Below are 16,050 nucleotides of genomic sequence, written 5' to 3' on the forward strand. Positions count from 1 at the left end.
GCAATACATGAAGTAGTTGCTGATATATTAACCTATGTGTGCATACATGCAAAACCTTAACCAGAATTTCTTAGTCACATAATAAAGGGGCAAAAATTATATAATATGCAAGATATAGTTATCTTTCCTGATTTATTAAGAAGGTTGAATTGTTGGGAGCCTGTGTATAAAGTTTCAATGCAATACATCAAGTTTTCGAATTTCTATGTCAAATAAAAAAGGGCCATAATTTGAATTTAATGCAAACTAGAGTTACCTTACTTGGGTATTTAAGTAGATTTGATGGTTGAGTACCATTGTATAAAGTCTCAATGCAATACATCAAGTAGTTGCTGAGATAATAACCCATGTGTGCTTACATGCAAAATCTTAACCAGAATTTCCAAGTCAAATAATTAAGGCCCATAATTTGCATTATCGACAGACATCATCCACGTTCAGATACTTGACGGACATCTTGTATAAACTGTTCAAAGTCCAGTATATATGGTTTAACCAACGTCTTCAAATTATGTTTCTAGACGCTAAATTATGAACACTAGGAATCAAGACTGTTCACGTTACACCACAGTATGTATTTATTATACAAACTTACACATCACACTATCTTAACTGTTAATTTATAAAAGGCTACACATGTTAATTGATAATATCTACTTATGAATATTATTAATCTTAAGGTTTGGCAGAAAAATGCACGGCTTTTTAAGGACAGCGGGAGACGGGGTCGTCACTTGACCATATATGTCATACCTTTCACAAATGTTCACAGTCACAATGTTCACAAAGTCACAAATGTTCACAAAGCACAAATGTTCACAAAGTCACGAATGTTCACAAAGTACACAACCGATCACAAGGTCACAAACGTATTGTAACTTAGAATCACCGTCCGCAGCTGACCCTGGTAATCAGCGGTACCGGACTGCGTAAGGCCGAAAGGTTAATCTAGGAGCGTAAGGGATCCAGGAACACCTCCCAAAATACCTTTTGGGCGGTCGATATGCCAAAACGCCGTGCATTGGGGAAAAAAGCTTAAGTTTAGTGTAGCCATAAATGCATTTGTTAGGTTTTAAGTACTTCACACATTCAAAAGCAAACAGGCGAGCCAAGATGTATGACTTCGTACAAGGCTGCTGAAATGTCACTTAAAGCAAGTCTGAGACTAGAAGGTCAGACAAAAAATGTTAAATACTAGCCATCAGATTCCAATAAGATTTGCAGCATACTATTCACCCTTATACGGACGGATTACATGGCTTTCACGTATGACGAAAATCGCCAAACTTTACGCGGTAGCATTCAAGACCAAATGAAATTAGTTCTGGGCAGCTGCTTTTTCTTGAATTCTAACAGATTATCAACTCGGACATAATTTCGAAAGTTTGCTCCCGACCTATATCATTAGCCCCACAATGTACTAGAAGGGCGAACCCGTTTATTTAGCAAAAAAAACACACATATATATTTGACTTGATTAAGGGACATTCCCCCGTATGCCTGCCAGACGATTTCAACGTTTTTGGGGCCGAGATTAGACCTGCCTCCCCGCAAACCTTGGTATAGGTGTTAATATGATCGATAGACCGATACACCAGACTGAATTAAAGAGTAATAGGGGAGCCCATTAAAATAATACTATAGCTGATCATTTCTGGAGGAGGAATAAAATGCGTTACCGTTTGAGAGAATTTCAGAAAGTAAAAGGAAGTTACGTCATAATTTCTTTCGGTACATTATGCGTAGGTCACACACAACTGACAGTTGACGTGTGGTTAGTAAAGGATGCAGCGATAAAACAGGTTACTGAGAGCAGTAACCCTAATTTTATATAAAAAAGCGTTATCTAACTTTATTAATTTAGAAGGTTAGATAGTTGTGAATATATATCTTAAGTTTCAATGCAATAGATGATGTATTTGCTGAGGTATTGACTAAAATGAGGTTACATGCAAAACCTTAACCAGAGTTTTAAGTTGAATAATAAAGGGCATTTATTTTGCATTAAATGCAAACTAGAGTTATCTAACTTGGTTAATTAAGTAAGTTGGATGGTTGAGTACCATTGTTTAAAGTCTCAATACAATACATCAAGTAGTTGCTGAGATATCAACCTATGTGTGCTTACATGCAAAACCTTAACCAGAATTTCTAAGTCAAATAATAAATGCCCATTATTTGCATTAAATTCAAAAAGTGTTATCTAACCTCATTAATTTAGTAGGTTAGATAGTTGGGAATACATATCTTAAGTTTCAATGCAATACATGATGTATTTACTGAGATAATGACTTAAAGGTGCTTACATGCAAAACCTTAACCAAGGTGTGACGCCGACGCCGACGCTTGGGTGAGTAGTATATCTCTCCTTTTTATTCGAATAGTCGAGCTAAAAACGCGGTTACAGCTGGATATTCATGATCTTAAGCCTTACGATAAATATTAGTTTAAACATATGATAACTTATACTTTGTCACTCTCATGGCACGATGTTGTGCGAGATTGTGGGGGGGGGGGATGGAGTACCCGTAGAAAACCCACTTGTCCGGCTTTGTGACCACCAACCAAACTCACATGCGCCCAGGCTGGGAATCGAACCCGGGTCTCCTTGGTGAAAAGCGAGTGCGCTAACCACTGCGGACAACCAATCGATCTATATAGAAACGGGGCCCAGGAATCCAGCGCATCACGTAGGAGTTAAGCTGTCGCAAATAATTCCAAATGGTTATAGAAGCATTTCATAGCAAAACGTCCTACACAATTCCAAACCATATAAAGGCTGTCTGGCACACGTGAACAAACACGTCATTTTGACGTCTGTTCAGCACATATAACGTCATTGTGTAGAGACAAAAACAGGCTTTTACAAAATGAAAAATCCCTGTCACAATGTCTGGCTCACGGATGAACGTCATCCGGACGTCAGCGTATCATATAGAAAGTCATCGTATAAAGACTATTATAGGCGTTTACAATATGACAATTCCTATGAGGGTAGTCTGGATCATGTGAGATGAGGGTCATCAAGACGAAAGAGAAGCACATTAAACGTCATCGTACAGAGACAAAAACAGACGTTTACAATAAATATTTTCATACGAAATCTGATCTTGCAGAGTCTGATACGTTTGAGCTTGTCCCTTTCCAGAACAATCAAACTGTGCTTCAACGAAAGTTTAACATGAACGGTAACATGTAGTGTAAATCACAGACAAAATAGGAGCAGAAAACTGATAAGGCTACGACAGCAACTCGAATGTTCCGTTGGAAAAATAAAGTGTTCGATAAAACATTCGAGCTTTCTTGATATCTTGATATTTGTCCCGATACAAGGTTTTAATATTCGAAGCTACTGTACTGATCAGATATCAGCCCTATTCATATGTTTTATATATGTAGGGTTATCAAAAATATCATATTTGGTTAGGAAAACACAACATACAACTTAGTTACATTAGTTTATTTACAATATACAAATGTCCATACACATATATAAAATCGATAGAATCATGATCAGAAGGCAAACATCAGCTTTTGAGCTTAAATAAAGATGCAGAAACACGTCTCATCCTGAATATCTTTTAATACGGTAATCTTAACATGTTTCCAGATTTCTTTTCTTATCCTACACAGTCCCGTTTTGGAAAAAAAACAATGAAACAGGGTCAACGCCAATGACACAGAACAGAAAAAACAAAGCAAACATCAATGTATCAACTAGTAGCATATTAATGCTGAATTGTAATTTTATTTAACTTAAGTTTTATGTTCGAGTTTTTATATCGAATCTAACCAATACTACACCATTTAGTGCTGTAAGTTTTCCTTGTTATCTTGTTTTTCGTACACAAACTCGTTATCTTATTTTTCGTACACACAGTCGTTATCTTGTTTTTCGTACTCAAAGGCAATCGATTGTTTTGTAAAACTCGCGCCCGGTTTTCTTTACCTTCACTTTTACAAATAACTCAGTTTCACCAAACTCAAAATACACAACGAACGCCTTGTCCTCCATTTCGCCCTCAGGATGCTCAACGACGAGGTTTCCAATTCGTTGACATCCATCGTCATACACAAGAAATGGATTTTGGTCTGGACTTGTAAATATATCTATCAAACTACTACTTGGGTTTTTAGGTTCGAAGTGTTGCTCCACAACACTTCCAACTTTAAACTCACTATTAGCTTCAACAAATTTTGTAAAATATCCGTCTAGCCACTCTTCCCCACCCTGCAATATCTTGTATTGTATTTGATGGACGGCAGGGTTAAATGGAGCTAAGGTTCGTATTCCATAGGTATATCGCATGACTCTCAAAGCAACTATGTCAGGAATATGGCCGAAACGCACTGCTCCCTTCAGCACAGCTAGCCCTGCTTCGTTTGGAACAATCAGCCTCTTGTTTGTAATCTGTTTTCGTAATGCATCTTGCACAAGTGCACATTCACCGAATCCTCCGACCAGCAAAAGGATACTAACATTCCTCATTTTAGGCTCGGCAAGCAGACCTTTTACGTGCAAAACAGTTTTCTGTAAAGGATCGTCAAACCATTCTTTTGCAATTGAAGCATCAACTCTCAGCTTATCTCCCCTGTAAGTTACCTTGCTGTCTAAACCAAGTTCTGACAGTCGCGCCAATATACCTTTGCCTCCAATGTCGTTGTGGATTTCCTTTAACGAAGCAGTGACTCGAAATGTTATTAATCCAGTCGTGTCCGGCATAATATTTCTTTTCTTTGTTTCGAATTCTCGCTGGATGTCAAAATAGTCGGCCATCTCTTCATTTTTGAATCTTTCCATAGATGCCTCTCCAAAAAGATCCGTGAGCCATTTCATGAAATTCAAATCAACGGCGGTGCCTCCCCATGGGCCTCCACTTGCCTTGTGTATCTCTTTCAAAGAGCCATCTTGCATCTTTTCATGGACTGATATATCGGCAGTACCACCTTAAAAAAGATGCCTTTAAAGTACGTGTTCAACGGCATTTTCGAGCACTTAACGCAACTTTTATTCCAGCATTTGTAAGTTAAGCAACACCAAAATATAAGCGTTTCGAGATCAATAATCAACAGAAATGATATTTGAAGTTACTTTGCCTGTATTAAAAGGCGACTCTCCAGAATTTACCTCCAAGGTCGAGTACCATGTACTGCATTCCCGATAATTCTCCTTTTAAGCCAGTTGTGACATTCTGACACCAGATTGACGCTACCTCAGGTTCAAGAGCTAGTTTGATTCGATCTGCTTCCATCCCGGCCTTATAATAACATATTATGTCATACGTACATGTTACAAGGGTTATACCAGTATACATTTCGTGATAAAGTCAAAATATAAAGAATTTACGTAAACCTCGCCAGTAATTGTTTTTCGCTGACCTGTACAAACATAAAATGTTATATGTTCAACAGCAAGTATTTAAAAAAAAAAAACTGGGATAGACTTAATGAAATAAAATTTCACGGTAAAATATACCTCCATTGCAGCCTCGCGCATGAACTGTTTTGCGTTGTCATTCCAAATTGCAGGAATTGTAAGAACATACTGGATGTCTGCCTCTTCAATATCGACAGTCTGTGTATTTAGCGTTTTAACCAAATGATCCCTAAGGAAGCGAATGGACATTGAAAATATTGTCATGGCTGGCATTGACTTCCCATTGATGTCTTCCACCGTAGCCCCTCTTGTAAGACCCTGTAACAGTAGAATGCATTTGCAGTCTGACGCCTATCATCTGAATATTTTGTTACATGGTAAAGTTAAGCCTAAGAAATTAAGACAATGCTCCATTTAATCGGTAGGAAATTTAACTAGCATATAAGTTTCCAAATAGATGGCAATTGTCAGAGTGAGTTATTGTACACTACGTTAATAACCCGTACCAGTGTGAATTTTATAAGATAACAGTTTTGTAAACACGTGTCAGAACAACAACAAGCATCTTGTAAATGATTCGAGTTTTTGTTCTTATCAATATCACGAACGAACCTCATTATTATGGAGCAGCATCTTGAACTTTCGAAACAACATCCATCCTTCATTTTGTTTGTCTTCTGCTAAGGTACTGTATTTATTCTCGGCGTCAAAGCCAAACGCTACGAACTCCTTTTGCGGATTCAGCAAAACGCATGTTGGGGTCTTCAAGGATATGAGCTTTTCCGAACCCGCATTCCAGCCGAGGTTGGTTTGAATCTTTGTTGGGTCATTGCGGAAGGAAAAGGCGTATCCGCTAAACGTGGTTCCGAAATCGAAAGCAGCGACCAACAAATGTTCACATTTCGATGCTTCGTCACTCATTTCTTTTTCTACAACATATCTGTTTGATAACTCCTATGTATGCTTACCTTTAGGCGGAAGTAAATTATTATTGTCGATATATTCGTACAATATCACAATACTAATATATTAAAATGTAAATTAATTGATAAATAAATATTTAGCATGGTGTAGTAAATTAGTTTTCAAAAGTAATGTTTTGTAATGTTGATATTACCCAAATATTATAACTACTTTTTTACGTGCACGATTCGATGATCTCCATAAGAAATAGCATATGTATACTTCCTTTTCCAAAAACAGCTCAGTTTCCAGTAAATATTTTGCACCTTTTTATAAATGCATCCGTGTTAGGTCTTTTTAAAGCAAATACCATGTAAAATGTAAAACATATCTTACCAATTATTGGAAATGATTTTTCGAAATGGTCATCTATTTTGCATTCACTGCGTGTGAAGCGATACCGAGCTATCAGTTTTCATAAGTGTTCTTAAGATGATAACAAGACTAAACCCTCAATGTAACACTTCACCATAAAATAAATAGTACCATCATTAGCTTACTGGAAATTCATGCAATAGAGTCTTAGCTTTATCTTTTGACACCTTCTTATAACATGTTTTTCAACCAACGTTTCTTCGTCCTAATACCGTTAAGGTTCGAAACTTTCTTCAAATGAAAAAGGAAATATTGCGTGCAGTAATTAATGTTGATTGATATCGCCCTTTTTCTTTTATTACGTATTTGGAGATAATAAATAGTACAACACCGATAGCTAGTACATGAAGTTGAGCATTTGATTCGGATGAAGAAGGTCAAGGTCGTAGTTGTGTAAAGAGGTTATTGGTTCGATTCACATAAGAGGTGTTTGTTTATGGCCTCGAAAACCCGGACACCACTACTGGTTACTATCTACGATTCGGACTGAAGTAGTATCAACTTTATGCAAAGAAATAAAATAAAACAGTGTTGTCAGCGCTTTGTGTATTCACTACATCAGCCCGAAAACAGAATGACCAGTTTCCGGAGGTGCTCGAATGCTTAGCACAAACAAAATCAGTGTAAAACTGCACAAAAGAAATAGTACCATCATATACTTTATTTATACTAGTCTGACTGCTCACTCGCTCTTACGCCTTTGGGGTTAGGTCGAGGCTTACGTCCCTATTGGCCTTATACTAAGGATTCCGGCTGCGCTTTGGTAACGGTTCCGACATAACTTACGGTTACGATTACCGCCTCAATTCCGGTTTAAAGTACAGCGCATACCAAGGTTTCGGAAGATTCGGCGCTTCCAGTCAGTGTTTCGGGTGTTGGGAATATATTCATTTCCGGCAAAACTGCCCCCAAATGTCGGTGTGGGGGGTCAATAGTGACCATCCGTGTCCAGTTAATAAGAGTTGACAATGAAATGTGATTATGACTATTATAGACGATTTACTCGTGGCTTTTACGAATATGAACAAGGTAAGAATCATATTATTGTAAACGGTAGATTAAAATACCATTTAGGTTTTTGGCAAGGAATAATTATTGGTACAAATGATTTTATTTCAGACATTATCGTCAATGGTAACAAGATTCCTTTGAATTCAAATCCAGATGAAACATTTTGTAAAAACAATCGGTCTATTTTAGAGGCTGAGTTTGCTTTTGAGGCTATTCAAGGTGTTTATCAATGATATCTAACAGTACTGGGAAATGTATAAATCCCCCATGTATTGCTATTATCTTGACTGTTTCGGTTCAGAATTTATGTATATTAAAACAACACATTTGATTAAGGAGAGGTAATTAAACATTTTAAACATTTGTGGTAGCAGTCAGTTAGATATGAAGATAGTAAAACTGCATTCGCGTATAATCAGAATGATTAGTTCATGATTAAATTTAATCTCACTAGTGCATACCATTTTGTGCTGATGTATGAGCCTCAAACAAAATACTGAAGGTCTTTGTGGTACGACAAGGCAGGTATTCATGTATTAAACAAATTCGTTGTAATGTCATTCGGACTGTCGTCTGCTTAATATATGTTTAGTAAATAGTGTAGACCATTGGTTAAAAGGTCTGCTTCTTACAATTAATTAATGAGTTTAGGTTATTCGAACAAGTATGATAGTACATATGATTGGACTCTCAAATTAAGTCAGGTAAATTAAAGTCGGATTTCATTCCGTAGTGACGATAGTACCAGTAAGTTTAAACTATGTCCGAATATTTGTTTATTTTAGGTATATGATCATCAAATGACGTAAGTATATAATTATATAGTAACATATGTATTAAATCAGACCAAACAATCATTCATTTTCATGTGTTCAGTTCATGTAGCACTGGAACTAAGCGTCAACGGAGTTTTTCACGTGAACGTTTGCAGAGGCAGCGGTAGGATGCACGGACTATGGCCTAAAGGTCACCTACCCGCTCAACATTTGGAGGTGTTGCGACAAGCGATAGAGACATGCAGCTATGGCGGGCTTTAATACGGATACAGAAAAATAACTGTACAGTTTGAGAAGACTTGTGCACGGGTTATCCATACCAAGATGGAATAATGACGGCTCCTGTGTCTTTCGAATTGAGCAGATGTAGTATTTGAGTATGTAAAAGGACATTCTGTGTAGTAGGACAATACACTGTTAATATAGCCTTTATATTTTTTAATCTATTTTTGATATATTTGTCATGCATTTTCATCTACCTTTGTAACGTTTGACCCAAGTAAGTTCTACATGATTATCAAGTATGCACACAATAATATTGCAAAATTATTTATTCGCTTAATGTGCAATGCAAATTTTGTCCCAAGTTAATGCTACATAATTATGTTCCTTCTAGAAATATCAAGTTTGTCCGCAACACTATGGTAATTATCACAGCAAATGTGCTTTTTGTTTGCTGTTTACGGAATAAATTTGAAAAACGGCGTTGCCAATTTCTGAAAATCGTTCTTGTCTACTAGAACCGTTAAAAGATACATTTCGATAACCTTTTCTAATTACTCTAGGAATCTTAAATTATTATACCAGATTTTGAAACTATTTGTAAATCAAAATTTTGAAGTCATTGTATGGTGTTTTCTGAATAAATGTTTTGTTTAACCGAATTTGATAAAGTTAGCTAGTGTATTTATTTATTTAACTCAGTGTGCAACCCGTAAACGATACTTCAGTTGTCGATACTTTGGACTGTCCCTGTAGTTTTCATTGTATTATTGATATTCTCAGCAGATCTGTGGGTGCCGCGTAGAGGAAGTGAAGTGTCGCCCCTAGCTCACACTTTTGTTGTTTTAATTCCAAGTCTTACAAAAACTCAATCCAGTAATCATTATGCCCCTTAACATTGTTCTTTGTCTTAATTTTCGACTATTGGGCTTTTCCCTGCTGTTTTCATTTCATCATTCTATTATAAGCTTCAACAAAAGTGTATTATAGATGTTCCAATACCAGCAAGCCATGAAATGACCAATAATATAGAATCTTAGCGATGTGGAGACAGCTCTGTTAAATCGAATAATAAACAAACAAGTGAAACTATCTTTATTCTTCAAAATACTCACCGTTCGTAATATACAATGGCAACAAAAAGACCAATGAGTTAAAGTATTCTTTATTAAAATAAACTTGCAATACGTATAGGCAACAGTAGACCCTCATTAAGACATGTAGTTTACATTCATCCTTTTTCAATATTTACAATCCTATAATCTATTCTTCTTCTCAAAACCAAACCATTAAAGATTATAAGTGTACTTAAAATATTTTGAGTACCTTGTAAACACACTTCAATAGAATACGAGTATATGTGCATAAAACGTTTGGAGCCACTTGAAATAACAAACCAATTTATAAGACGTATCCCTCATTAGTAAGCTCCGTGTGCTTTAATTTTATTTTCGACAGATACCCTGTAAAGAAAATTAATTTATATAGCATTTTAAGGAAATCAACTTACTAAGACTTTTCTATAAATGATCCTTCATTTAGAGGTTTTTATGGCATGTCTAGCGGTTATTTGAACATGAAACATTTTAACAAATTGAATAGTGTTTGACTTTAAAAGTTATACAAGTACAAATGTCAGTTATTTGCAATTCGCTACTTTTGGTTTATTACGTAACCGGTATTACTTCCATTTGAAAATACGTATAAAATCTTGAGAAGAGATTTTCAACTCGGAGACGAAAAACTTGTTCCCGAATTTCTGAAACTTGATGATCTCTGGTTGCTCGATACTGTTCTTCTCGGAAAGAATGACTTTGACTCTTTGTCCGTCTTCGTTTAACTGGTGTATGTTGGAGGACTGTTTACAATAGACAAAAGCATGACCTTGACTATCGAAATCGATTCCATTAGGACATATCATATCCTTCGAGGTGTAATTTTGAACAAGGCGGCCGTCTAGAGCGAGAAAAATCAAACGTTACTGCTACGATCAGTCACCACGAATCCCAAAGTGAACGTCTAAATAAAGGCCGGACGTCACGTCAGTAGCAAATCTTTAACACCTGATGTGGGCCCCGTTTAATCTAAAACATCAGATGTCTTGGTCGTAAATTGTACGCTGCCAATGAGTGATCAGGTAAACCAATAACGTAACAGGAAGAATCTATGTGATAAATGCCCTTACGAGTTTATCATTCAATTGCAGTTTACGTCAAAAATTTCAAAATGTGATAGAAGCATTGCATAGCAAAACGCCCTACACAATTCCAAACCATATAAAAGCAGTCTGGCTCATGTGAGAAAACGTCATTATGACGTCAGTTCAGCTCATAAAACTTCATCGTGTAGAGACAAAAACAGGCGTTTACAAAATGAAAAATCCCTATGAGAGCTGTCTGGGTCGTCAGCGCATATCAATCCCTATTAGAGAAGTCTGGCACACGGATGAACGTCATCCGGACGTCAGCGTATCACATAGAAATTTATCGTATAAAGACTATTATAGGCGTTTACAATATGACAATTCCTATGTGGGTACTCTGGATCATGTGAGATGAGCGTCATCAAGACGTCAAATAAGCACATTAAACGTCATCGTATAGAGACAAAAATATGATCATACGAAATCTGATCTTGCAGAGCAAATGTCCGACGTCTGATACGTTTGAGTTTGTCCCTTTCCAAAACAATCAAACTGTGCTTCAACGTAAGTTTAACATGAACGGTAACATGTAGTGTAAATCACAGACAAAATAGGAGCTGAAAACTAATAAGGCTACGACAGCAACTCGAATGTTCCGTTGGAAAAATAAAGTGTTCAATAAAACATTCGAGCTTTCTTGATATCTTGATATTTGTCCCGATACAGGTTTTAATATTCGAAGCTACTGTACTGATCAGATATCAGCCCTATTCATATATTTTATATATGTAGGGTTATCAAAAATATCATATTTGGTTAGGAAAACACAAAATACAACTAAGTCACAATAGTTTATTTACAATATACAAATGTCGATACACATATATACACTCGCTAGACTCGTGATAAAAAGGCTACCATCACCTTTACAGTTTAAATAAAGATACAGAAATACGTCTCATCTTAATGTCTTTTAATACGGGAATCTTGACATGTTTCCAGAATTGTTTTCTTATCCTACACAGTTCCGTTTTAAAAAATAAAACAAATTGCCAAATGAATCATCCATTTGTTTATTAAATCACAGACTGATGTACCTACGACACAAAAAAAAACACAAAAAAATAAATTCACAAATGCCGAAAATGAGGTGAGTTAATGTTTAGATATCACCTAAAATAAAATGCTTTATACTTCATATATATGCCAATGGCACAGAACAAAAAAGGAAAGCATTGATTGGAAACATCTACTTGTCAACTAGTAGCATATTAACGCTGAATTGTAATTTTGTTTAACTTTAGTTTCACCTACATTTTTTATATTGAAGCTAACCAATACTACACCATGTTGTGCTGTTATGTTTTCTCTTCATCATTTTTCTTAATCAAAGGCAATCGATTGTTTTGTAAAACTCGCGCCCAGTTTTTGTTATCTTTACTTTTACAAATAACTCAGTTTCACCAAACTCGAAAAAAACCTCGAAAGACTTGTCCTCCATTTCGCCTTCAGGATGCTCAATGTCGAGGTATCCAATTCGCTGACATCCTTCGTCATGTACAAGAAATGGACTTTGGTCAGGGCTTGTGAATATATCTATCCCAGTCTTAAGTGGGTCGATAGGTTTGAAACTTTTCTTCACAATACTTCCAATTTTTAACTCACTGTAAACTTCAACAAATTTACAAAATACTCCATCAAGCCTCTCTTTCCCGCTCATCAAGCTCATGTATTTCATTGGGTGGACTGCAGAGTTGAATGCAACATTGGTTTGTATCCCATAGGTATATCGTATGACTCTCGAAGCAACAATGTCAGGGAAATGGCCAAAGCGCACTGCCCCCTTCAGCACAGCTAGTCCTGCTTCGTTTGGAACAACCAGTTTCTTGTTTGTAATCTGTTTTCGAACTGCATCTTGAACAAGTTCACATTCACTAAATCCTCCAACTAGCAAGATGATACTTACATTTCTCATTTTCGGCTCGGTAAGCAGACCTTTAACGTGCAGAACAGTTTTCTGCAAAGGATCGGCAAACCATTTTTTTGCAATTGAAGCATCAACTCTCAGCTTATCTCCCCTATAAGTTACCTTGTTGTTTAAACCAAGTTCTGACAGTCGCGTTAATATTCCTTTGCCTCCAATATCGTTGTGGATTTCCTTCAACGAAGCAGCAACTCGAAATGTTATCAATCCAGTCGTTTCTGGTAAAATATTTCTTTTCTTTGTTTCAAATTCTCGTTGGATATCAAAATAGTCGGCCATCTCTTCATCTTTGAATCTTTCCATAGTCGCCTCTCCAAAAAGATCCGTGAGCCACTTCATATAATTCAAATCAACGGCGGTGCCTCCCCATGGGCCACCACTTGCCTTGTGTATCTCTTTCAAAGAGCCATCTTGCATCTTTTCATGGACCGATATATCGGCTGTGCCACCTGAATATAAAGATGCACTTAATGAACGGTTATTTCAAGCATTCATTTTAACATTTATCCCACCATTTATAAGTCAAACAAAATTGAAAAAAGCGTTTCTATGCCAGTCATAAACAAAACTATGTGGCTTTATTAAAAGGCAATTTTCTAGTCTTTACCCCCAAGGTCGAGTACCATGTACTGCATCCCTGATCTCGCCAATTCTCCTTTCAAGTCAGTTGTGACATTCTGACACCAGATTGACGCTACCTCAGGCTCAAGAGCTAGTTTGATTCGATCTGCTTCCAACCCGGCCTTACAAAAACATATTATGTCATACGTACGAGTAACAACAGTATACATTTTATGATAAAGTCAAAATATGAACTGTACGCAACCTTCGCTAGTTATTGTTCTATGCTGACAGAACAAGTATGCATGTTCAAAAGCAATTACTTCAAAGGCGTTTAGGATAGATCGATTTAATGACAAGATATGTCAGGGCAAAAATACCTCTATTGCAGCCTCGCGCATGAACTGTTTTGCATTGTCGTTCCAGATTGCAGGCACTGTTAGTACATACTGGATGTCTGCCTCTTCAATACCGACAGTCTGTGTCTTTAGTGCTTTAACCAAATGATCCCTCAGAAAGCGAATTGACATTGAAAATATCGTCATGGCTGGCATTGATTTTCCATTGATGTCTTCGACCGTTGCCCCTCTTTTTAGACCCTGGAACAGTAAAAAGCATTTGTCGCTTGACCCTTGTTCTCTGATTATTTTCTTATATGGTAACGTTTAGCCTTAGAAATTAAGAAAATGGTCAATTTAATTTTGGGGAAATTTAACTAGACTATTAGCTTTTCAAACAAATGGCAATCGGCAGAGTAAGTGTATTACCCGTACCAGTGTGATATTTAATAAGGTAACAGTTTTGAAAACACTTGTCAAAACAACAACAAGCATCTTGTAAATGATTCGAGTTTTTGTTCTTATCAATATCACGCACATACCTCATTATTATGAAGCAGCATCTTGAACCTTCGAAACAACATCCATCCGTCATGTTGATTGTCTTCTGCTAAGGTACTGTATTTATTCTCAGCGTCAAAGCCAAACGCTACGAACTCCTCATCCGGATTAAGCAAAATGCATGTTGGGGTCTTCAAGGATATGAGTTTTTCCGAACCCGCATTCCAACCGATGTTGGTTTGAATCTGTGTTGGATCATTGCGGAAGGAAAAGGCGTATCCACTAAACGTTGTTCCGAAATCAAAAGCAGCGACCAACAAATGTTTACATTTCGATGCTTCATCACTCATTTCTGTTTCTAAAAAATAACTTCTATGAATGCATACCTTTTGGCGGAAGTAAATTATTATTGTCGATATATTCACAAAGTATCTTTAACAATACTTATATATTAAAAAGTAAATTAACTGATAAATAAATATTTTGCATGGTGTTATAATTTTGATAATGGCCAAGTATATGAAAGAATAAAGATAAGTGTATATTTTTTACCTTCGCGATTCGATGATCTCAATGAGAATGAAAAACTTCCTTTTCCAAAAACATCCCTGTTACCAGGAAGTAAATATTGACCTTTTTAAAAAAATGCATCCGTGCTAGGTATTTTAATTTTTTTTGAACGATTAATATATCAAAGATATCTTACCAGTTATTGGAAATGATTTTTCAAAATGGACATCTATTTTGCATTCATGTGTAGCGATATCGAGCTACCTGTTTCCATAATTATTCTAAAGGTGAGTTCAAGACTGGAACCTCAATATAACACTGCGCCAAACGATAAATAGTACTATCATTAGCGTAATGAAAATAGATGCAATATAGTCTTTTTCTTCTGACACATTCTTATAACATGTTGTTGTTTTTTCAACCGACGCTTCATCATCCTAATACCGTTCAGCTACGTAACTTTCTTCAAATGAAAAAGAAAATATTGCGCGCAATAATTAATGTTGATTGATATCGCCCTATTTGTTCTATTACGTATTTGGATATAATCAATAGTATCGCACCGAAAGCTAGTACATGTAGTTCAGCGCTCTCGGTCCGTGTTTCGCGAGTGGGCAATCTACTCATTTCCGGCAAAACTGCCCCCATGTCCGTACGGCTGTCACCAGTGACCATCCTTGTCAAGAAAACTAGATCCCCTGGTTAATAAAAGCTGATTAGAATTATTATAGACCTTTTACTCATGGCTTTTATGAATATAAACAAGGTCAGAAATATTTGATGAAAGGTAGATTGAAAGACCATTTTGAATTTTGGCATGAAATTGGTACAAATGATTTTATTTTCAGATGTTTTTTGTAAATGGTTTCAATATTCCTTTGTATTCAACTCCAGATAAAAAGATTGTAAAAACAATCACTCTAATATTTTAGCGCCTGATTTTGCTTTTGTGTAAAATGTATATTCAATATTTATAACACCGATGTTTAACAGTACAGGGAAATGCACAAACCCCCATGTATTGTTATTCGTTTGACTGTTTCGGTTAAGAATTCGGATAAAAAATACAATTGATTTAAGCGAAGTAAATAAACATTCTAGTGGAAGCAATCTGTTAGATATGAAATAGTTAAACTGCATTGGCGTATACAATGTATTCACACTGATTATTTCATGATTAAATTTGATCTCACTAGTGCATACAAATTTGTGCAGATTTATGAGCCTCATGCAAATTATTAAGGGTTTTCGTGGTACGTCAAGGCAGATAATCATGTATCTTACAAATT

The 16,050-nt window shown here is 36.2% G+C and overlaps 2 protein-coding genes across 2 annotated transcripts; both read right to left on the reverse strand.

Annotated features, from left to right (window-relative positions):
- Positions 1–3,901: 3,901 nt before the first annotated feature.
- On the reverse strand, positions 3,902–6,298 carry LOC128230771 (heat shock 70 kDa protein 12B-like). The gene is made up of 4 exons (XM_052943212.1): positions 5,990–6,298; positions 5,477–5,695; positions 5,129–5,258; positions 3,902–4,947 (listed from the first exon to the last, which is right to left on the reverse strand). Exons 1-4 carry the CDS (start codon positions 6,296–6,298, stop codon positions 3,902–3,904), a joined length of 1,704 nt encoding a protein of 567 aa, XP_052799172.1.
- A 5,407-nt stretch (positions 6,299–11,705) lies between these two features.
- On the reverse strand, positions 11,706–14,628 carry LOC128229615 (heat shock 70 kDa protein 12B-like). The gene is made up of 4 exons (XM_052941376.1): positions 14,293–14,628; positions 13,793–14,011; positions 13,459–13,594; positions 11,706–13,300 (listed from the first exon to the last, which is right to left on the reverse strand). Exons 1-4 carry the CDS (start codon positions 14,599–14,601, stop codon positions 12,255–12,257), a joined length of 1,710 nt encoding a protein of 569 aa, XP_052797336.1. The 5' UTR covers positions 14,602–14,628; the 3' UTR covers positions 11,706–12,254.
- Between the last annotated feature and the right edge of the window lie 1,422 nt (positions 14,629–16,050).

Source organism: Mya arenaria, chromosome 4 (assembly GCF_026914265.1).
Source record: "Mya arenaria isolate MELC-2E11 chromosome 4, ASM2691426v1".
Taxonomy (NCBI): domain Eukaryota; kingdom Metazoa; phylum Mollusca; class Bivalvia; order Myida; family Myidae; genus Mya; species Mya arenaria.